A 23,175-nucleotide genomic window follows, 5' to 3' on the forward strand; every position below is an offset into this window, starting at 1 on the left:
AGAAAATAGTAAAACAATAGGCCCATAGTAATGTCCAAGAATCTAAGATTACATTTTCAAATTGCTTGTTTTATCCAACCAAACATCTAAAATCCAAACTATACTTGTATCAAATCCTCATAGTTTGAGAAGGTGCAATCAGAGACTGTTGTTAAATGATTAATTGCAGATACACTGATTAATCAACTTTTAAGATATCACTGTCACTTTATTAGTTTTCGGGGTACTCACAGGGTGTGGTCATTGATAGGACGGTGGTACTGCTCTCCATCATGAATGCTCTCCCCTTGGTCAGGTGACCAGCGAAACGAGTGGATTGGGACCAAAGAGGAGTCGACGCTGCTCCAACCACAAGTATCACAGCCTTCAAAATCACACCATTCCTTCACTGGAGGAAGAGAAAAGTGAATAAGCACAGGAGGGAGGAGCAGGAAGCATAAGAAGCGGCACTGTGAAAACATTAAAAACGCAATAATTAATTTTTTTAATGGAGTGAAGGAAAATATAAATATTTGACCACAGTTTTCTTCATCTGAGCCATCAGAGCAATCGCGCCTGAAGTCACACACTTTGCTGTTGGCGACACACTCCCCATGCGTCCCACACACAAACTCCCCCTCAGGGCAGCTGTGGGGCTGAACTGTGGGGGCCGCAGTGGTCACGGCGGGGGTCGTGGTGTTCGATGTGGGGAGCTCTCCTGGATCAAAGCACGGTTTAAACAATCAACGGGTTGAAAAGGAAAAGAAGAAAAAGGAAACTAAAAAGTTGAAATGTTCTGCTACGGCAGAATCATTTACCATCGTATGGGTCGCATTCCAGGAAGGAAAGGTCATCAATGGCAATGTCCCCATTAAAATCATCCCCCACTGTACCTTCTATCAAAATCTGACAAAAGAGAAAGTGACAAGACAATATCGGTTAACGATTTAAGATTGTGTTGCACCGACTATTTGTGAATCCATTTCCAGTAAGCCATGCCAGTTAGCCCGCATATTAAAATAAAGAAAAAGGAAGGGACCACCATGTTGTTTCTAATAATGTTGACGTGTTTGAGTGTATTTTCCTGTCTGCTTGCCAGTACGTGTTGCTACATACACTGCATATAAAGTTGCTCGGAGATAATTGCTTCAGATGAGTTGTATCAACAGCCACAAACTCTGCTGACTTTGGGCCAAGAAGTGGAACATCATTATAATATATTGAACGGCGAGAGTCTGGTATTGGCTTTCAAAGAAAACAGCTCGAACCTCAAAAATGAGAAAATGTTTTCTGCTGATAATGTCGCAGTAACCATGCCAACACACATGTGCGTTGCAGAATAAACAACGTTTGTTTAAATGTTTATTTGAGGCATTAGTAGGTTTTAGAAAGTAACATTAGCATGATTTAAGCAGCAGTGTTTCGCAAACATGTTTTGAAATATTTTTCCAATAATAAGCCGTTTCCAAACATTTTAGTTAACTTTAAAGCTCATTGTTGTTGTGTTTTTTTAACACCTTTTGTGCATTAGATGTGGTTACACTGCTCATATTACATCTCAAATGCAAATTAAGAAGGAGTGAATTGGTACAATTGACGATCTTGATATCAAATCATTATGCTTTGTAATTTTGTGGCAACATACCTGGCAAGATGTTAGTGAGAGGTAGTGGGTGTTTTTTTGTACACTGGGAAAGACGTTTAGTTGAGTAATAAACCATCATGGTTCACAACTAAATGTAGAAACATTTCCTCAGTAAACGTGACATTTTTATTATTTTTTTTCTGAAGAAATGTTTATCTGAAGCATATTCTGTATTTCTGCTCATTGCAAAGTAAGAAATAAAATTTGATGACAGAAATCTTCTGAACACACCTAATGAGGCCGAAGCCTTAAAAAAAACAGAATAAAATAAATTGTATCTCTGGCGCGCGAGTTACCTGGAAAGGCCGAGCGCTGGAGAGGTAGAGAGTCTTCTTGTGCCAGAGGTTTCCTTGCGCTCCATATCGTACCCACAGCATGTGCCCACGGCCGGAAGTGGTGGTCCTGAGGTACACTGCCAAGCAGAACACGTGGGAGCCGAACATGTGGTAGTGGAAGCGGAACACACAGTGGGACCTGGACGCGTACTTGCCCCACTCGTGGGTGGGATGGAAGACTCTGCTGAGCAACACAGCAGTGTCTTTGAACTCCTGGGGGACCGAGGACTCGATGTAGAGGTAGTGGCCCAAGCTGGTGCCCAGTGTGTGGTCCTTCCACGGCCCCGTGTTCATTGTCGGAGTGGGGCCTTGGACGCGGGTCCAGTCAAACACATCTCCTCCTCCCCATTCTTGTTTCCAGCTGCACAGCCCGCCTTCAAAGTTACACTGCAGCTCTGGAGCTGTGAGACAAGACAGGAAATGAACGCACACTGGAGCCAGAAACGTCATACTTAGACTTGGAATTTCTGAATGAGTATAGGATAGCATGTCATGAAAGATTTTATAAAATGACGCAAATAATTCTTCATTTAGTATGTCATAAAAATGTCCTAACAAAGTCATAGCACTGCATGTCAAAAAAAGAGTAATTGTATAATATGCCATTAAGAATTCAATATATAAGTCAAAGCAAAGTGTATCATAGAAAATGTAAAATGTTAGAGATTTAACATTATATCAAATAGTTAGAATTAGCTAAGAAAAAAATGCAAATTACACTTCAATGCATCAGTAATAACAATCCAATACATTTATAAAAGTATAACAGCTACAGACGACATTCTTCTGCATAATGAGAACTTTTATATTTCATTCTTTAAGTACATTTTTGCTTTTTAATGCTTTTCAATGCAGGCCTTTTACTTGAAGAGTTGACGGAGCATTGCAAGCCTATAACATTGTCAGATTCACAAAGGATTTTTTTATCCCACACATTCTTCGTACTTGACAAAACCTAGACCTTCATTACCCAAAATGCAACTGGTACAACTGCTAGCCTCAAGCAGTGGTCTGGTAAAATCACTTATTTTGAATTTTATTTTACAGACCGTGTAGACTGTGTAACATCGGTGGAGTTCCTCTTTAGTAAAGGAGTATTTCCTTCAACACTGAAAATTTGTAACCAAGAGAGACACTCACAACATCCCTCCTCGTCGGATCCATCCCCACAGTCATCCACGAGGTCACAGAGCTGCATGTGCTCCACACACGCCTTAGTATGCACGCAGTGGAAATGAGTGTGCGTGGGGCAGTCCGCCACTGCAGGGGGCATTGAACAGTTCTTGAAGGAGATATCATCCAGGGCGGAGACCCCATCGAACACACCGAGGCTGATCTTAGCCAGAGCGATCTGGAAGGGCTGGGTGATGCGTCCCAGCTGTACGGTGACCTGGTTCCAACGGGTTCCCTGGTCGTATAAAGTCGTCCATATGACAGTTATGTTTTGGACCCCATCCATTCGAAGGTACATGTCTGCAGCGCCCACGGACATACCCGAGTTATAATGCCTGAAGGAGATGCAAGGTAAAATCTTACTGACAATAATATTCATGTGTGCATTTTGTGGCTTTATACTTTTGAAATGATTCCCTCAAACTAGATACTGTAAATCAGATTCCTCTCGTGATGATGCATATGCTTTGAGGATATTATACATGATGAGTTTTGATTACTATGCAGACAAGAAAATGAAATGTATAAACCTCCAGCCCTTCTCTGCCAAGAGTACCCATCCAATCATCCAGTGGAAAAATAAAATCTGACATTTTCAGGGCCACAAAGCTGTCAAAACATGATAGATTTGGATGCGTATCTTCTCATTGTGTTTGACTGTGAAAAAAGAGATGCTGAGAGAGCAGAGCTGAGACAGGTGGAATGATGGTAGGGGGAAAGGTAAAAAGATCAAGAAAAACACAAAGGAAGAGAGGGACAGCAAATTCAGGTGGATCTATATATTCTGGTTATGATGTCGAGTCACGTTGAATTACTTCATAAAGTGGAGAAGGAAGCGACACTGATTCTCACCAGAAGGTCATGGTACACCCGGATGCAGACTGTTTGAACCAGGGTCCTCTGAGAACAGCCCTTGGATACAGACTGCTACTGTTCTTCAATATAAACATGAAGTGTCCTGCAGAGTGAGACAACAATTGCTATTAAAACCATATCAGGGTCTAATTATTTATTTACACACGCCCACATTGCAGCTAACAACTTGTTCCGCCAGACGGTGAATCACCTTTGAAAAAGCAAAAATAGTTTCGGGTGCAGAAATACTATTTAACTCCAATGCCTTAGCTCATCGTTGTTGGTGCCAGATGCGTCAATTTCATCCCCTCAGATATATCTCACCCTCTGGGATCGTAGTACACGGCAATATCCACTGAGTATATTAAGACTCATGGGACTGACAAAACATACCCTGTCGACTGCAGTTGCCATGCCAAAAAAATGGTTGATGACATCAGTCAGAGGGCAAAAGCAAGGCTCATTTGTTCACCGCCAGGCTGCTAATGCACAAATGGCTGCTCTGGTGCAGCAGTGATGTGCAGCGGGCCTTTTCATTTCACACAGCTCATCGAACCATGCTGGCTTACCCGTTTGCTCACATTCTTATAAACAAAGTTGGGTTTAATGTTTGCAGGCTGACACTTTTTGCCTTTTTAGGCTGTTTACTTTACCTAAAAATGTATTGCCATTGAACCATAGGGGGATCTACATGTTATAGCAGCACAGAGACAGTGAATGTGTTTTGCCTTTCTGAGCCATGATTCACAGTATGAGGTGGTGGTGTGTTGAAGCTCCTATTTTGTGTCAAACTGCCAAGTAAACACAGCTTGAACGCCACCACCTTCACACAGATGCTCTCTCCCTAGGACATGTGTCATTTCACGAGGCTTGAAGCACACATCTGAACCTAACAGAGCATCTTTTCACAACACGTTCACACAAACTGCAGGTGATCAAGAACATTCCTCGTTAGATCCATAAAGCATGACTAAAAAGATGTGATGAGGCATTATATAAAATAAAATGTTAAGGGACATAAACCTGAGCATAGTATTGTGTATTCAAGTGAATGACTGTATGTTAATATGCAGAATGGGTGCAGCATATGTTGCTTATTCAAATGGCTGAGAAAGCATTTCTCCATGAAGTCCTTATCTCCCAAAAACACACAGACGAGGGATTTTCCATCCCTCCACAAAACCGTGATATGATCTATAGATAATATTATATTTATTATATATATATATTATTTCTGACCAAACACCCGGACACAGTGAAATCATCTTATTGGCTTAAAATATTTATATTCGTATTCCAGTGACTGGTGATGGCATATTCATATCACAGAGGGCAGCCTTGCTACTGAACACACAGTATGTGGTGTGTTTGTTTCCGTACCCTCGGTGCTGTTTGTGGAGTGGTCCAGAGGTGGTGGGTGGTAATCTGGAGGTACCTCCACAGAGCGGCCCCTCACCCAGTCAAAGCCATCGCCGAGGGTGAGCTCGTACCAGCCACAATAACCACTCTCAAAGTCACACTCCGAGGCTGAACGAGTGGATAGAAAAGGATTAGAATTAAGCTGAGACTGTGAAAAGCTCCAGAAAAGATGCTGAAGGACAATGTGGTGAGATTAATATATTAACTTCTGTTTCCAAAGTCAAGGATAAAGTGCTCTGAAATATGGAAATTTGTCTCCCCTTTTTTTTATACGAAAGGTCCGATCGCTCGGTGACATGAAGGATAGAAAAGCGTGTCAACCGTAATTTGCTTTCCCCGGTAGCTATGCCCATTAACCAAAGAGTATACATGTAAGTAACTGTGTCAATCTTAATGCTTTTATTTTACGACGAAAGCAGCTATGACGTCATATGCTCATTTTCATATTGGTGACGTCAAAGGGGGGGGGGAGACCCCGTGCTATTGGCAGGTGACTGATTACTCTGAGCAGGATGAATGGGAATGAATTACAATATAAAACGTGAGAATAAATGTACTACTTTTTCTCCGATGGTCTGAATAAGTCGCTGAATTTGTTGTTGCTCGTAGTCGGCTGACGGGACCTTGTGGTGAGTTTGTTGCGTCATCTATTCCAATAAACGTTTTTTTTTTGAACATCTGGATAAAGCCGACGTACAGATAGGATGTGGGTTATTTGAATGTGCTTACGGCAGTTGGCCTCGTCCTCTCCTCGGGGGCAGTGTGGGGTGAAGTCACACACTTTGCTCTCATCGATGCACTCCCCGCTGCCACAGGCAAACAGCGAGGGAGGGCAAACGGGTGGAGGAGGTGAGCTGCTCTCTGCAACAGGAATAAAACATGAAAGATGAATACAATCTATATCACAGTATTAAGCTGCAAGAAGCACTTTGATAACCGAGAGCTAACAAATCAGATGTCGACCCCCTCAGATACAAAAGAGCTGCAGTTGTTCTCACTGACGCCTATCGAGCGATTGCATCATTAAAGAGCACTTATAATGAGACCAGGGTGGGGTAATATATATGATCTCAGCTTCATCCAGAGAAGAGCAAGTACATCAGCTGAGTTATTGAAGACTCCAACTGCGAAGTAATAAGTGAATTTCAGATATTTTGATCAATAGTACGTCCGAGACTCCATCTCTTAAATGAACAAACGCGATTTCATTCTGCTTATGAGTAGTATTGGAAACATAAAGTCAGAAATTGCCATTGGCTGGCTATTAAAAAGAAGTCTTTAAATGGTTTCTACTTTTTTTAATTTGGGCTGAGACATGCAGGCAATTATGCGATGTCACCAAACTGCATTTACTTAAGAATACAAGTTGCCCCACCCTGACAGATGCAAAGCGGGGAAAGTATCACAGGGTTGTTCAAAGCAGTAATACCCAAGCTAGAAAACAGTTGACCATTTACTCATTTAATCTATTGTTACTATGAATGTATTCATTAGTAAAGCTTTATTAAGTACACATTGTCTCGTGTTTCTGCACCGACCCCGTCTCCTGGAATTTATGTTTATTCGCAACCAAAGCAAAACTATATCAACTATATATTTACAAACTCTCACACAACTCGTGCTTGCAAGTCTCATTTATTCAGTCGTACGCTCATTACTTCCCAAACATGTTTTTTCTGAAAAAATATTTTTTTAAAACCACAATCACCACTCCAACTAGACAAACAAGACTTTGAGAGTTGTGTTCGAGGTTGTAAACACACTTTTGATGCAGTTCTTGTTAAACCTGGCCACCAATCAAGGATTTGCTCTGTTTTCTGAGTCTCTGTTCACAGTAGAGAAAACAAAGAAGAACAACAATGGATTCAAGATAACTTGCGGTGAGTTATTGATATGCAAATGTTAATTTTAGGGGGGTGAGGTATTTCTTTATGGTAGAGGAGGAATATCAATTAGGCACGTGAAGCAGCCGTAATGAATTACATGGTGGCCAGCTCATTCCCAAAACATGCAAAGTCAAAGTGTGATTTATGATAACGGGGCGTAAACGAGGTGTCGGACGCCGACTGAAAATCAAATTTACATGAACATGTTTCTGTTTTATTTTCACCCCACGTACATTCAATTATAAGCCAATATTAAAGTTTATATTTTGTTAATATATGTGACAGTGCACTTAATCTGATTTGATGCTGTGAATCCATAACTGTATGTATTGGCTATGCAGTAGGGATGGAACAAAAAGGACATGGTATATAAATAATCCTACGACGTGACTGTTATGACATAGTAATTAGCAATATTAGATGAGAGCCACATTTCAAAACAACATACTTGTATTCGCTCTCATTCATGTCAGACTATACAGTTGTGTCATACAGTAACAACCCCTTGCCTGTGTAGTAAAATTGTTTTGGTATGTCAATGTGACATCCCTTCTCCACTAGGCTTTGACTCTTTGTGAAGTTAAAATAAAACATATAAATTATAGCTGCCACTTTAAGCTATCGTGACAGAGGAAAAAGTCTCTATGAAGTTTCTCTCAAGTGAACTTGAAGTCAACGCGTTGCCAACAACAGGAATCAATGAGGTAGCTCATTTTGGCCTTATGTACCGTGCTGTAGGGGAGAAACTGGAAATGTTAGGAAACCCGACTCTATACCTCTTGCTACTAACAATAAATACGTAATCCACCATAAAAAAAATCATCTAATTTAGACAGCTTGCCTGCAGACCTTCGCTGGTCGTTAATAAATTAAAGTAGGAATATTCAGTTATTTATTATTTATTTATTTTCAGAAAAAAACCTTCTTTGCAATCCAAGCTCACCACATGTCAAACATCCTTTATCCTTTTAAGCTCAGATGGTTCACATCTAACTTAAACCTTAAACTCTAGTGCCGCTGTCTCGACCAGAGAAATACCTAAAAAAGGTCATCGCATAAATGACACAATCCATAAAGCTCATTCTTGTTTTAGAGACAGAGAGCAGCAACAACCTTTTTGAGATGAATAATAGCAGCAGTAAAGACGCTATAATTTGAGCTTGCGGCTGAAATACTTGTATATCACAATGGCAACATGTAAAAATGATGTCCAAAATGGAAGGAGGGCCGCACTTTATCAAACTCTCCCAGCCAAGAGCCGTATCATATTCATCACTGAGCTGCAGGCAGCGCACTACGACAGCCATAAATAAAGCCGTACATTGTGGCACTGACTGCCCAATGTTCAGTGCAGGGAAATGTGCAGTCAGCACTAATGATTCAGTTATTTTCTCATGAACCCCCTCATCTATTAGTGTCTTCCCCCGTTATCAGTATTCAAAACAGGTTTGTGGTGGTCTGTTTACGAGTGGCGGTATTTTAGAAAATGTCAAGGTCTGAACTTGTGCCGTCTGTGTAGGCAGATGTTATTAATTGTAACAGTACCCAGCACAGTCACACAGCCGGGGCTGAAGGATAAGTCATCCATGGCCAGGACCTCCGAGGCTTTGCCGTCAGCTGAAAGTTGCCCTCGAATCACCACCTGGTGGATGCACAGAAAACATTCAAGAAGTCACGTCTTTTTGTCCCATTAAAACACTCACGTTTGTGTAACCTGGCCTGTGCGCTTTAGTGCACAATGCTACAGTATAGATAGATATGGACATCGCAATTTTTCTTACTGTCACAGTGCAAATAATATCAACGCTGCATTGATCAAAGTCCACAGAACAGCTTTATCTATGCCAGTGGAGTTTTACCACCCATCATTTATGACTGATCTGAACCAATGGTGGATTGTGTCATCGTGGGGGGGATGGGAAAACGCATTCTCAAATACACAATTTTCATTGGTCACACTTGTCAGCTGGTATTTGTTTCCTAAAACTAGACTGTGAGGCCATAAAAGTAATACAATGACTGTTTATATATAACTGTTGATTCAGGATTTCACAGAGAAACCAGCGTATTTCTATCCAGTCACTTAAATATTGTCAATAGAAGCAGCTCTTCAAACATCATAGATTAGATTTTCATTGATTCTGTTTCACGTTTGAGGCCAGTGTATTTTTGATATAGTGTTTCTCCAACACAATGAGAGAGCAACTGCAAAACCCCGAGGGCATTTAAGCAGGTGAATAAGTGCAGATCATTAAGCGAAATGACTGTGGTAAACAAAAAAACAATTAACTCAGATGCCTTCAAAACAGGAAATAGCTTAATGGAGGGGAGAGTGGATGTCAGCAGAGCGTTGACCTCTCGTTACCATGTAATGAAACTGACAGATGGGGAAGGCAGAGAGCAGGAGAAGAGTGACACCCTGACATTGTCTAAGGATGTACTGCAGGAAGGACGCAAACAGCAGGACTCCAGATGGCCTCTAAAGGGTCCGGTTGGTCCAGAACATCCTCGCTGCACATAAACGGCTCCTGTTGTGCAGCTCATTTCTGCTGCTGTCTCAAGGAAACATATAGCCGTCTCACATTATGTATCTTAACATGCACTACAAATATAAGTGACACTATATGGTTTGATTCAATAAGGTTAAGAATGCGCCAAAAGATGTAAACTAAATCACAGTTGCTTGTTTACACATTCAGCAAATATGGAGAAAATTTAGAATTCATTTAGACTTGTATTTCTGATATTCACATTTAATTATCATTTAATAACTGTTTTGTCTGTTAGCAGTTTGGTGCTGGGCAGATGGCAGATGGCCAGAGAACCAAAACAATGAGCAGAAAGATACAAAAGAAAGCTCAAAAGGTTTAGAGGGAACTTAAGGCTGGAGGTGATTCTCAAAGCTTCCACTTCACATACAAGTAGTCATGTGATCTATTGTAAATATGAAAGTAAATGGAGAAAAAAAGGTTCCTTTACAAAATGCCATACAAGGACAGTCCTTCAGAACTTCTGTAAGAAATAGGAGAGCACAAAAGAAATGCGTTTTTGGGCTAAGATGAGATGCAAAATACCATTACACATGCCGATTCAGTATAATTTACCTTAACAGCTACATACAACTCTATTATAATACATTTTGAATGTCGCTGACCTGAAAAGTGTGATTGCTGGTGAACGTAATCACTGTCCGCTGCCACATTTCTGTGTGTGTGGCGTGTTTCCACACCTCGGTGCTCTGACCCAGCGAGTGAATCTGAACCAGAACCCGAAGATCTCCGTGTTGTGCCCCGACATAATAGTAGAAACTCATCTGTCGAATAAGAATGCATGGAAGATATCGCCAGTTGTTGTAATGCGATTGTTGGCGGTGTTGTGTGCATGACAACAGAAGATGTTGATACCTGGCACGTGTGCCTGGGCAGGAAGACGGGACTGTTCAGGTCTGCAGTGGTTCTGTTTCCAGCGACGGGTAACAAGGACAGGAAATGTGCTAAAATATGAATGAAGCAGATAAACTATAAGGTAAAGGTTGTGAATTCAAGATAATTATTTCCGTGGGTCCCATATGACAGACGCTCCGACCTGATGTGCTGTTGGTGTGGTCTTGTTTAAGTCCCGGGACGTCCGTTGTTCTGGTCCATGCGGAGAGCGTCTCTGAGCTCTGGTTCAGGTCACAGAAACCCTCCTCAAAGTCACACCTCTTATATCTGGAGCCTTCATTAAAAGAAAACAATGTTTGACAAGAATCTGTGATTTGGGATTACATTTGGGTTCTGCACACACAGGGATGAGATTTATCAACTCAGCAGAGCTCAGAATTTAAGTGGTTTCTCATTTTAAGCATCCAAGTAATCTTATTTGACTTCATGGCCAAATGTGCAACAAGGGACTGCAAAGACTTAGTGATAATATTGTATTTTAGAGGTATGCCAGGCAGATCTAAAGAAATGAATATCCTCACAGAAGTTCTAGTAATTGCCAGAGACCTTATTTTTAGGCATCTAACCATTATCTTCATAATAATAATAATAATTGTATATTCTACTGCTTTACTCACAGTCTTCCTCATCGCTGCCATCTCCACAGTTGTCAGTGAAGTCACACACACAGTCCTCAGGCACACACGAGCCCCGGGAGCAGCTAAACTCGTGCGATAAACAAGCTCCAACAGGCGCCAGAGAGAAGGCCAGCGGCAGCCACACCAAAGCCAGCAACGTCATCGACCTGGTTATTGTTTGTCCTTTAACTACAACACCGTCTCTTGACTTCAAAGTAAACCATCTTGTTGTTAGGACAAGGGGACGAACGCCAGTCGAGGTAGAGCTTTTACTTCACCGAGTTCAGTTTGCGTGGATCTTGGAAGCCGTTAGCGTGTTGTAAAGAGTAATAAATGGCTTTTTATGGCTGTGACACAATACGGGTCACTTTGCTGGTTAATGTGTTCATGCTGGCAGCTCTTTGAGGCTGTACTCAGGCACAGCAGTGCTTTTAGCTCAAAGCTATGCATTCAGTAGTTTCACTCAGAACCACAAATGTCAACCTAAAGGTGGCGCTAGAGGTAAAGTCATGGTTAACTTAAGTCATTATGATTCACCCTCTGAGCTGCTAGCATGGCTAAATATCAGGTAGGTGTATAGGTTAGGTGTCTAAACACAATCCATGTATTTATTTTCCTCTCCTAGAGCCTGAGGGGGTTCTAAAATAGTCACTTCTAAAAAACACATCATTTAAAATCTGAAAACTATGTCTATTAATACCTGCAGATGGCCACTGTTTTCAACACGAATAGAATACATTAGCTCCTCGACCTACACGCTTGTGGCTTGAACCTATAAAAGACAGGAAAGAAGAGCTGAGGGTTGGGAATATGAACTGCTATGAAAGCATCATTAACTGTATCCAGTGGGGGCTCGGTCCCACTTTACAGTGAGGCATAATTTCATTTCACAGCAATCAATAAAGACGGTAGCTTAAAAAAGTCGAGCAGCAAGCCAGTGCAGGAGCTGGTGTAGTTCAAATGAAATTAACCTTGAGAAAAAAAAGGCGAGCTCTACGACTCCATGAGGGACAAGGGACTAATGGAACATGGAAAAGATCTTGTCTGTATTGACCTCTATTGGCAATGGTAGTGAGAGTGGAGAGCAGATGGCAACATGTTGAAACAACACCACATATAGTGCAAAATGTCGTTTCTAAAAATACCTCAATCGTTTACTTTGAATCACAGGTGCCGAGACGCAGGAATACAGTAGATGGGGAGCAATTTGGGGGCAGGGCGATAAGGACCGACAGACCAATAATCTTACTCCAGTTTTATCATGTGACAGGAAGGTGCAAGAGTACAGAATAGCGTGGTCAATCACGGTGACTCATAACTACAATTAGCCAATAAATACAAGAGGGAGTCGTTAACATCTGCCAGCACTTTTCAACGAGCTATTCTCCTTCTCTGCTGTTTTCTTTATAGAGCGAGCCAGACAGCCAGACATGAACACCAAACAGCACGGACACTCAGCTATTTATCTATTTATATTTTGAAATCTGATCACGTGGAGGACAATGCTAACCTACAGCTGCTAATGTCTGTGCAAATGTCATGGCAATCAATAGTGCACTTCTGCAAGTAAACAAAAACGAAACTTTCCTCCACAGCCCAACTTAATTTGAGTCAATGTATTTCCTTCCTCTACAGTTTATACATTCTTAACAACACTTGTGATTAATTTTACCTTTGTGGGGGAAGTATAGAGGTCAAAGCAAAGCAGCATGTTAAGTGACTAAAACAAGACAAATGTTCCATTGATGTCCAATGGGCTGGTGCGACTAGTGCAGCCATTCATCAAAGATGTGAACTTATCTATTTCACACGCATAGTTTTGTAGATATTAAAACAAAGATGTGATTAAATCCTGTTCCCATTTGTAACCAAACTGATTGTCTTTGACCTCTATTTTTTTTCATCTGAGTAATGGGAGTCAAAAAGTCCATTATCTTACAAGTAAAAAAATAAAAAACAGGATTGTGCCAAACAGACAGCCAAGATGTACAAAGATAATCTGCCTGCAGGTGTACGTTTGTACACAGAGTTGAAAACAAATCAGGTGATGTGCCATAGAAAGTGTGATATTGGGCTATATAAAATAAACAGAATTGAACAATCAATGAAATCTGAGAATTTCCATCAAGTACACACTTTACATTCCCAGACACATTTTCATTCAGCAGCAGAAAGCTGTTGAAGATACTGAACAAAATGCAGCTCCAGGAAAGACACAAGTTGAGTTGCTTCATCACTTTGTCCAATTCCTACTCTGGCCCCAGTTTAATTAGAACATATTGACATGACAGATCATTTGCATAGCATTTTGAATGCAACCAATCTGCTTTCGCGAATTACTCAAGGCAAAAGTGTGGCACCTGACAATTTTCCTCCGACCTGAACCCAGTGATTCACTGGAGAGTGAAATCATCATAACAGCTGGGGTTTGAGCTCAACAGCGTAGCTAGGAGGCACTCCGCTCCACACCTCCAATTAACACAGACGATCCTGCAGAGTTCTGTGACGGGAGATTGTGCACAAAGTAGACAACAAAGTGTTGACAAACGGGGCTGTTCAAGGGGAAGGAGGCAGAAACCCGGACTGCATGAAAGAGCCGGCTCTCATGCATCCCATTAGCCAGATCTGTGTCCTGCCACGGTGCTGCCAGCCAGCCACCTGTCAGTATTCAAGAGGCAGTCAGCCAGAGTAGTCAGGGAAAAGCCAAACAAGGTAACTTACAGCAAGGCGACAGATTGTTTTTATAGCTTGATTATGTCATCAGTTTTGCTATTCATCTTCTGCAAGCGAACACATTTATTTTAAAAGCACTTCACAACTGCAATAAAACAGTGGTGGAGGAAGTATTCAGATCCTTTCCTAGCAATAAAGCAATATATAAATGCCCCTCCATTGAAAATGAGGTAAAAGTCACCAGGCTGCTGCAGGGTCTTGTCCTGATGGGATGACTTTTGTAGATTTCAATCTCTTTCTGGACCTGTTCAGCGATGGAGAGGGCAGTGCCTTTCGTGGTCGTTGCCTGAAGAAGCTCTCGGTCCTCATCCTCGAGCAGCTTCTCAAGGGCTGACTTCTTGTCACGCTTGGCACGAATAATACATGAAAGTAGTGTTTGGATAAAGAAATGCAATAATTTGAATAAATAAAATAAATTTGAGGATATTTATTAGTATTTCTGACAAATTGTATTAATGGAACAGATCTTATACAAATATTGTTTTTTTCACATCACTATTTTTTTTTACCTGAACCGATACATGGAGATTCAACAGTGGAAAAAGTGACCACAAATTTGGTCACAGACCTGTGGAGTTCCTCCACCTGATCGTTTGTTAAAGGAGCTTTCTTGAAGCTGGAGAGCCAAAAATATAAACATAAATAATGTTTAATATTTTTACACGCAACAGAAGCATCACTGCACATGCCATCGCTAGTTTCATTAACATTACACTGACTTGCTATGATGCTATGACCGTTTTGCTAGTAGCTAGCTAGCCTACCAGTGTTCTAGCTAGCTAGCACAACGGTAGGCTAGTTTAAACATGGTTATCATGTCTAATTTATCATTTGTTGTTATTAGGCCTACTTTTATAAATGCAAGACTTGCAATCAACGTTACATTACTAACCTGAGTTAAGGCTGCTGTCTTCACGTTTTCAGGGGGACCGGTCTCCCCATCGCCGGTGCCAGGGAGGGCCAGCCTGCCCACTGATGTGCTTGGCACGGGCTCACGCTCACGCAGGCAGTCGAACATGGTGCATGCCTCTGCTTTCAAGTGAACGTTATGCGTTGCCAGATGTTTAATTCAATTTGACGTGTTCACCCCTTTACTATTATTTTGTTGCATTTTGGGAAGAATGTATTGAGTGTAGTTAAGGCGATAAACGTTCCCTTACAATAACTCACCTAACTACTAATTGACTTGTTGTGCATAACCAGATCAGTGTGACAGAGTCTGTGAATAAGGCATCAGATTATGATAAAGTATCTTGAGAGCAAAGGCCCTGTCCTTCTCTCCCTCTGGTCATTAGCGCTCAAAGCAAATCGTCTGAATAATCACGCTTGATTAATGATGCTGAAGAGAGAGAGGATGTTCATTAGACAGGAGGAAAGGACAGATTTCATAGTGGCCTTCGAGAATGAGCCCGAAGATAAAATTCTGACTTGAATTAGTCGGCAATTCCTCCACTGTATATTTCACCTTTAAACCATTTTCACAAAACATTAAACTGATACGACACTCTCAGTGTCTAAATTACCATGATACCAATGTTTCTGAGAAATAGAAAGGACAACTCTAACCTGTTTGATAAGTGCTGCAACCTATAAATTATAGGCTGTGTGTGTGTGTGCGTGTGTTTTTGTGTGTGTGTGTGTGTGTGCGTGTGTGATTAAGAGAGAGAGACAGGCCATTTGTTTGAATTGAGGCATTATGAGGTGTTAAGATTACCTTCTGATAGGCGGGCGCGCAAGCAGTAAAGGTGGACCTACATGTAGCTACTCAGTAAAGTAAAATAAATTAAAAATTAAAAATTAGCAACATGTGTATTGTTTAATTTATCGTTTGGGTAATTTTGTTTTATCAGTGAGCATTTTCTACCTACCACAAATCCACGTTCATGGCGACTATATTCTCCTGACAACTACGTGTAAAAGCCAATCAGATTGCAGAGGTGGAACCGGCGGCAATTAGATTTGGGCATGCGCATTATTGTTTCCTGACACCCGAGGCACTGTGCATGAAACTTAGTTCCAGGAACTACTTGGCGGGCAATTTGCTTGCGTCGATATTTTTGCTAATTAGTAGTCAATAAATACATTTACTTACGATATTCATATAAAGTAACGACATGTGTAATTGGATACATATATTTTGTGTTAATTCAAAGATAAATTGGCTAATATTTGAGGATGAGTCAGAGTAACAGCTAGAGTTACCTGCGTTGTTGACATAATTTAGGCTAAAGTTCCGTGGCATAAAGACACAGAGTGAGATTTAGTGGCATCTAGTGGTAAAGTTGCAGATTGCAAGCAACAACATGCACCTCCGTTCACCCCTCCCTTTTCAAGAGTGCCGGAGATCTACTGTGGCCCTCTGGTCGGGTTAGGTATCTTTAGGACTTTATTACAAGGAGCTATTCTTATTAATTCTCTGTTTATTTAAAAATAATACTGTTTCTTGAGAGAGAAAAGGTGAGAGGGTCAATTATTCGTCCATTCATTACATTTAGCTGACGCTTTTATCCAAAGCGACTTACAATAAGTGAATTAAACCATGAGTCCAAACTCAGAACAACAAGAATCAAGCAAGTACAATTTCTTCAATAACGTTAAACTACAAAGTACTATCAGTAAGAGACATTTAAGTGCTACTAAAGTGCTAAACTACAAAGTGCTATCGGTAAGAGACATTTAAGTGCTAATTCATTCATATTCTCTGTCTAAGTACATTCTTCTCCTTGACCAAATAATGTATATTGAGACATTGATGATGATGATGATGATGATGATGATGCATATCTTTTTTTAAGTTCAGTCATTTTAATTGCAGCCACAACAGAAAAGATGTCTCAAACGTTTCTGCGCATATGTTGTTTTTCACGGCCTGGATACTGTTTTGAAACAATTATCAAAAGTTAATGAGCCTCCTTGAATAGATCAGAAGATCACGACTGAGTGTGAATGTATTTTTGGGATTGCTGGACCTTGAATTTGAAACCTCAAGGTCTCAGAAAAGCTCAATCTTAATGTATTCTTAAAATGTTGCATTTTGTGCCTCTGTTTTTTTATGCTTTATTTGTATTCATTGTACTGGAGACGCTAAACACACATTCAGCACCCCATATCTTTAAGCCACCAGGGCACCATATGTACATATTGTTGTACTTTTTATGTTTGTTTACACTTTGACATATTCTATATATCAGTTTTGAGGGTAGACTATACCATGACATTATTGAATACGTTGCAAATGTATGATTTACAATGTTTTTATTGCTATAACTGGGTATCAAACGACTTCTGTGAGAAAGTGTGGCGATAGACTTCAATGCTCCTCATCAAAATGTCTCAGCACCATTAGATGTGTCTTTGCTCCACTGGTTTGGATAATTTGGGCGATGCACTCCACTCAGCAGAGAGTTCAAAAGATTCTCTTCATGTGTGAAGTTCATGGGGCCAGGTTCAAGGAGTTTCCTTGAACGATTATGGCGGGGACAGTGCTTCCTCTCCTGAGCACCCTGGATGTGCCCCGACAGGAGGAGTTGCTTTTAACGTGTCAAAGTCAATATATCACTTTTGTTACTGGCTCACTTCAAGTGCACCGCTTACCAAGATGAAACACATGGACAGCACTAACATGACTCACATAAGATGTTGTACTATTAGGACATAAATACAATGGATATTCAAATAATCATCAATCAGTTGTACAAGTTTTTAGCGTTCCAATAATAAATGTTGAGCCTGTTAAGATGTTCACCTGGTTGAGAACAGACAAGATAACAGTTTCCCTTTTCACTCAAAGTTAAAGATACTCCTGAGGACACATGAATCAACTTATTTTGGCTCTCTGCCAGATTGTTTTGCCCAGTTTTCTGCAAAGTCCTCAGTTGTCAGCCGCACCACATCCAAAGAAATATTGCCATGTTAACTTCATCCAGTCACACACATTGCCAGAAAACGGCTAATTGGTGTCAAATATCCTGCCATTTGCAAGGGAAGGGAATATGAGAGAGAGAGAGAGAACTTGCAGATAATACCTGATAAACCTTTTGTCATGTTAAAACATGTAATGTCTTTACATACCGATGTTTTACATCTTTACTAGTATTTGTTTTAATTTTTTTTTATTGAGAAACAGTTATCTTTAAGGAAAATACTTGTATCCTTTTTGTGAGGGTTTTAGGTTCTCTCTTTTCTGTTTCCCCTTCACTCTCTTCTGTTTACCATTCTGAAAAAAATCTATGCAACTTGGAAACCAGACGCCCATTAGTAGATGTTTTAGGGGTGATAATGCCTTGTGATTTACTGAAAGGGATTGCTCCAGGGATATATTTTTCCATTGAATTTTGGATCATTGCGGAAAGTAGGCTGACGTTACTAAAACCTATATATGTTGGTCAACAAGATAATCCTTATCGATGAACAACACTTTTATTAAAACAAATTACCGTAAATGCAATCGTCAGAATTAAAAAGCTAACGTTAGGCTAAAAACAAACGGTCGCATGACTTTGACGTCACCAACACTAAACTAAAGGCGCACTAGTGTTCAACATTGTGACATTTTGTAGTCGCATTACGTGAGCAGGGTATTTATTAATGTGTTTTAAATCGTAGATCAAAATGTAAAATCTCTGTGTTAACCATAGATCTTATTTCAGGCATTTAACCAAAAACCCTTTGAATAATTCGGAAAGAGAGAAGTGCAAAAATACAAACACTGATTTCCTGGCTAGGACTCATTCCTGCAGCACTCTCTCATACTAACGTTCACTAGAGGGAGTAAAACACTACACAAACATGTATGTAGGTGTATATAACAAGAGAATAACACCATTGCAACCACTAAAAATAATTGTAACAGATTAGTAGTAGTTTCATGAGATGTGAAGAGAAGTTTTCAATAAACTCCACTGGCGTCATTTTAGTTTATTAAAAGAGGTGTAGAACTATTATTGCTTGCATGTATTTTGTTGTAATGTACACTTTTATTGATCCAACAGTGGGGAAATTCTTCTTTGCATTTGACCCATCCTTAGTTATTAAGGAGCAGTGGGCTGCAGTGAAGCGCCCGGGGAGCAACTGGGGGTTCAGTGTCTTGCTCAAGGACACTTCAACCTTGGGGTTGCGGGACGACCTGTTGCTTTCATTTCGTTACTTTCGGCTTTTTCAAAAGGTGTTCGTGCTTTACGTACAAACGTAACAACCAGTTAATCAGTGAGTGAGACACATTAATTCTGTTTGGAAACAGAAAGGTTAATCACTTGCACCCCAGAACCATTAGCACGGTTATTTGAAAATGGCATTTTTCCAAAGACTGAGAGTGAAATATGACACAGATAAAACCTGAAATTAAAAAGAAGTGGAGAGCTATAGTGCACTGCAGTTGGTCTACTGCTGAAAAACTGAACATCGCAACATATAATATATGTTTGTATAAGACACTCAGTATTGTTCGTCTTAAGGTAAATATTACATCTCATATGTATCTGATACAAGCATGCTGAACTAGCATACTGGGTGCATATGTGTTGGAAAGATTGGGGGCTGGGGAGGTCATGGTTCAGTAATGAAGCATCCTTGTGAAATGCAAAATAAACTGCAAAATGTATAAAAGGACAAGCTTCACATGGCGGGGGGGAATATGGTGAGTGTTGACATCACAATACATCTAGGAAATAGATTTTTTTCTGTGAATTAATCAGTGGCCCAGGCACTGCAATTATCTATGAGCAGAAAATATCGGTCAAGTGAACGTCAGTATTAATAGGAAAAATCATTCTGATTCCGACTTGTTGAAAAAGGGAAATCAGGAAGATACAGTATTGGATCCCCAAGTTTGGATATTGCTATAGGCCTATGAGGATTCAAAGAATGTCGGAAGAATTGTGTGTTAAATTTGACGAGATTAGCAAAAATAGCTACAAGCATCAACATATCTTTAGCCAGCTAAATAGAAGACCAGGAAGGATTTGAAGTGTGAGGAGAGGCAACAGGGAGCAGAAGGTTGTTGGGCTGTCATATCTCTTTGTATCAATTTTTTAGTTAGTCAGTGAATGCTGCAGAAGGATCCTTTGTGTGCACCATGAGATACAATACCTAGTAGGCTATGGAGCAGTGTGTTTGAATGTTTTAAGAAGCTCTGATCTCATGTAATGATTTCTTAGAGGCTTTGTTGGCATGACTGGTAAGAACAAACAAAGGCGTTTTCTCTCTCCCTTGTTTTGTTGTACAAGTGCCCGAGGCCTCAATTCTGCCAGTCTGTTGAGCATATGGTGTTTATTTCACCACTACAACAAATCAGTTTGGTCTCAATTAAAAATACGCTTAATTCTGACGGCTCGGGCCTACATGAAGAGGGAAAGCAACCCCAAAACTTGTTTGATTGTGTTCAATGAGATGCCCATTTAACACTCCATATATGTGAAAATAACAAGGCGTAATACGTAATAGATTTCTAATAGAAGGGAATACCAATTAGGGACTGAATCTGAGAAGGAGAAGCCAAAGCATTTTTCAGAGGACATTTTGACATCCGTTCTCATTCCCAGGTTATCAAATACAGACGCGTTGTCCCGCCTCTTGCCTCTGACAGCACACACGTCAACTTTCCGTGTCTGTATGAAATGTACAATGTAGACCCATAGGTGCAATGTAAACCCATAGGTGTCAGTATTTTATGTTAATTGAAAATGAATGGTGATGTCTGCAATGTATTTTCTGTACTTATGTTACATTTTACTTTACTTAATGATGATTTTAAGCCCAACCATGATGTTTTTCCTCAACCTTGCTAAGGGGTTTTGTTACCTAAGGCTAATGCATTTGTTTGAGTTCACAATGTTAGCCGTGTGTTTACTGTGACTGTGATCAAGTGAATGTGAAAATAAAGGCCCATGGATGATATTTTATACATGTGCATACCCATGGATTTCCAAAAAGTATAAAACAAGACTTAAACATTCTACAGTCATGCTAGCAGCTCTGAGGTTGGATTTAGCTAAATGCTAACGTCAGCGTGCTAACAATAACAATGCAAACATACTGGTTAAATTAGGTACAATGCTCAGTAGCATGTTAGCATGCCAACATGTGCGTATAAGTATGGTCTTCAACCTTAGGCTAATTGGAAGTGTGTTTGGATCGCATTAGCACAGTATGTTAGCATAACATAGTGCTGATTAGTTTTGGAGGCTAACCAGGAAGTTAGTACGCACTGGTTCCTTCAACAAAGTCAATGGGATTGTCACATTGGATTTTTGCGAAAAATGAAGCTTGTGGCTAACAAATGCTTATGATACTTACACTCAATCACTTTTATGATTTTTGAAGTGTAAATTAACTACACCACGGTCACATGACTTCACGTCACCACTGCTAAGCTAAAAGCAGACTAGTGTTGTAGTGATGATATCCAGCAGTCACATTTAGCCACTTGTTAGCAACCTCCTTTTTTGAAGTCAGATATTTACTGACGTATTTCATTTTGTAGCAAACAAACAACAACAAAAAAGATTCAAATCTATGAAGCTTGTGTTAAGCAGATACCTTATTTCAGCCATCTAACCAAAAAATAATTTAAAAAACAATTGACTTGAAACGAGGGAACTGTGAAAAATGCGAGTTAATTTCCAGGTTTTAGGACTCATTCAGCAGCACTTAATGTCAGCTGTCTACACATAGACGACTCCTCGTGAGGGGCAGAGGAGACTGATGTGTCAATACAATAATACTATATCTGTTTTCCCCTCTGATGAATATCTTACTTTTTTTGTTAAGTACAGTTCACGATTGTGGCACACGTTCAAAGATTAATTCATAAAATGTCAGCACAGACATGCAAATCTCAGTCACACTGCAAGTTTTATTCATCCGTCATATCTTAAAACCGTAAACTCTTTTGAACTTGGAAAACAACCACTCTAGATAAGTAAAAACATGGTGATATGGACATCAAGAGAAATCATGAGAGAAAACAGAATTACAGAAACATTCTGCCTACATTTCACTGCTTTATATCAAAGGCAGAAGTAATGAGAATTACAGAGATCCCTGCAGGTCATCTGAACGGATTGCAGCAATTTTTTTTATTAAAAGCATGTTTATTTGTGTTTGTGTGTGTGTGTGTGTGTATGTGTGTGTGTGTGTGTGTAGCTAATTAATGGCAGTGTTTACCTGCGCCCTCTGTGAAATTAGTCCTTCAGCCTCTCCAAATTTAAAAAAGTGGTTACGTTCACAAACAAAGCATCAATTACAGCTAAGAAATAAATCCAAATCCTGAGTGACTAGCAAAACATGCCATGCATAATTACAATCAGCCCCCACAGTCCCAAACAAAAACACGTTTTTTAAGGTCAGGTATACGAGCAAGGATGAAATATAATCAGTTGTAACTGCTTGGAATATGTAATTAAGGAGACTTTTAGTGACAGCTAACAATATAGAGGGACAGTTAACTTACTAATGATTCACAAAAGGCTCGTTAACATTTTCAAACACAGATAAATAAACCTGAAGAAGAATGGGAATGTAAATGTGTTGTTAAAAGGGATGTGGAATTGTTGCTGTAAGGCAGAGAGCACAGTCAGCTTGCATAAACCTCTACCTCCATCTAGTGAATGATCCACGTAGGCTTCTTTTATGACACGAAACAGTCAGTGAGCGCAAACCAAATGTTGTTTTTGTGAAATAACATAAATATAAATCTCTGATGACCATCTCCATTAAAATGCAACTTCCAAATGAAATCATCAGTGATATTAAATAATTATTATTCGTCAACACGTCTGATAGTAAAGTTGAACCCCGTGTTTAAATCAATCAAATGCACATCCGAGCATCGTGGCATTATCTCCTTATATAGTGTGCACGGGTCTGCCTTTTATTAATAATACACATATCAATATGCAGATTATTACCTGAACAGTACGAGGATCTACTAAATAAAGCTGTTACATAAAATAACTGGGCAAAACCAAAAATAAAAGGGTACATCAATGAATAAGATGAAGGAGCCAGACACCCATCTCCGCTGTAGTTTCTATAGTCACGCCTCGCCCGTACGTGCCTGCGTGCCTGCGTGCCTGCGTGCCTACGTGCGTC

The 23,175-nt window shown here is 40.1% G+C and overlaps 1 protein-coding gene across 1 annotated transcript in view; it reads right to left on the reverse strand.

Annotated features, from left to right (window-relative positions):
- The window catches only part of malrd1 (MAM and LDL receptor class A domain containing 1), a 41,722-nt gene extending 30,207 nt beyond the window's left edge, over window positions 1-11,515 (reverse strand). The window contains exons 1-13 of the mRNA XM_034560402.1: window positions 11,353-11,515; window positions 10,878-11,009; window positions 10,697-10,785; window positions 10,447-10,605; window positions 8,838-8,934; window positions 6,136-6,267; window positions 5,368-5,514; window positions 3,985-4,090; window positions 3,100-3,467; window positions 1,921-2,360; window positions 798-885; window positions 518-697; window positions 232-388 (exon numbers count right to left, since the gene is read on the reverse strand). Coding sequence (XP_034416293.1) covers window positions 232-388; window positions 518-697; window positions 798-885; window positions 1,921-2,360; window positions 3,100-3,467; window positions 3,985-4,090; window positions 5,368-5,514; window positions 6,136-6,267; window positions 8,838-8,934; window positions 10,447-10,605; window positions 10,697-10,785; window positions 10,878-11,009; window positions 11,353-11,515 — 2,258 coding nt within the window. The remainder of the gene's footprint in view (window positions 1-231; window positions 389-517; window positions 698-797; window positions 886-1,920; window positions 2,361-3,099; window positions 3,468-3,984; window positions 4,091-5,367; window positions 5,515-6,135; window positions 6,268-8,837; window positions 8,935-10,446; window positions 10,606-10,696; window positions 10,786-10,877; window positions 11,010-11,352) is intronic.
- Between the last annotated feature and the right edge of the window lie 11,660 nt (window positions 11,516-23,175).

The sequence above is a fragment of the Cyclopterus lumpus genome, chromosome 20 (assembly GCF_009769545.1).
Source record: "Cyclopterus lumpus isolate fCycLum1 chromosome 20, fCycLum1.pri, whole genome shotgun sequence".
Classification (NCBI taxonomy): domain Eukaryota; kingdom Metazoa; phylum Chordata; class Actinopteri; order Perciformes; family Cyclopteridae; genus Cyclopterus; species Cyclopterus lumpus.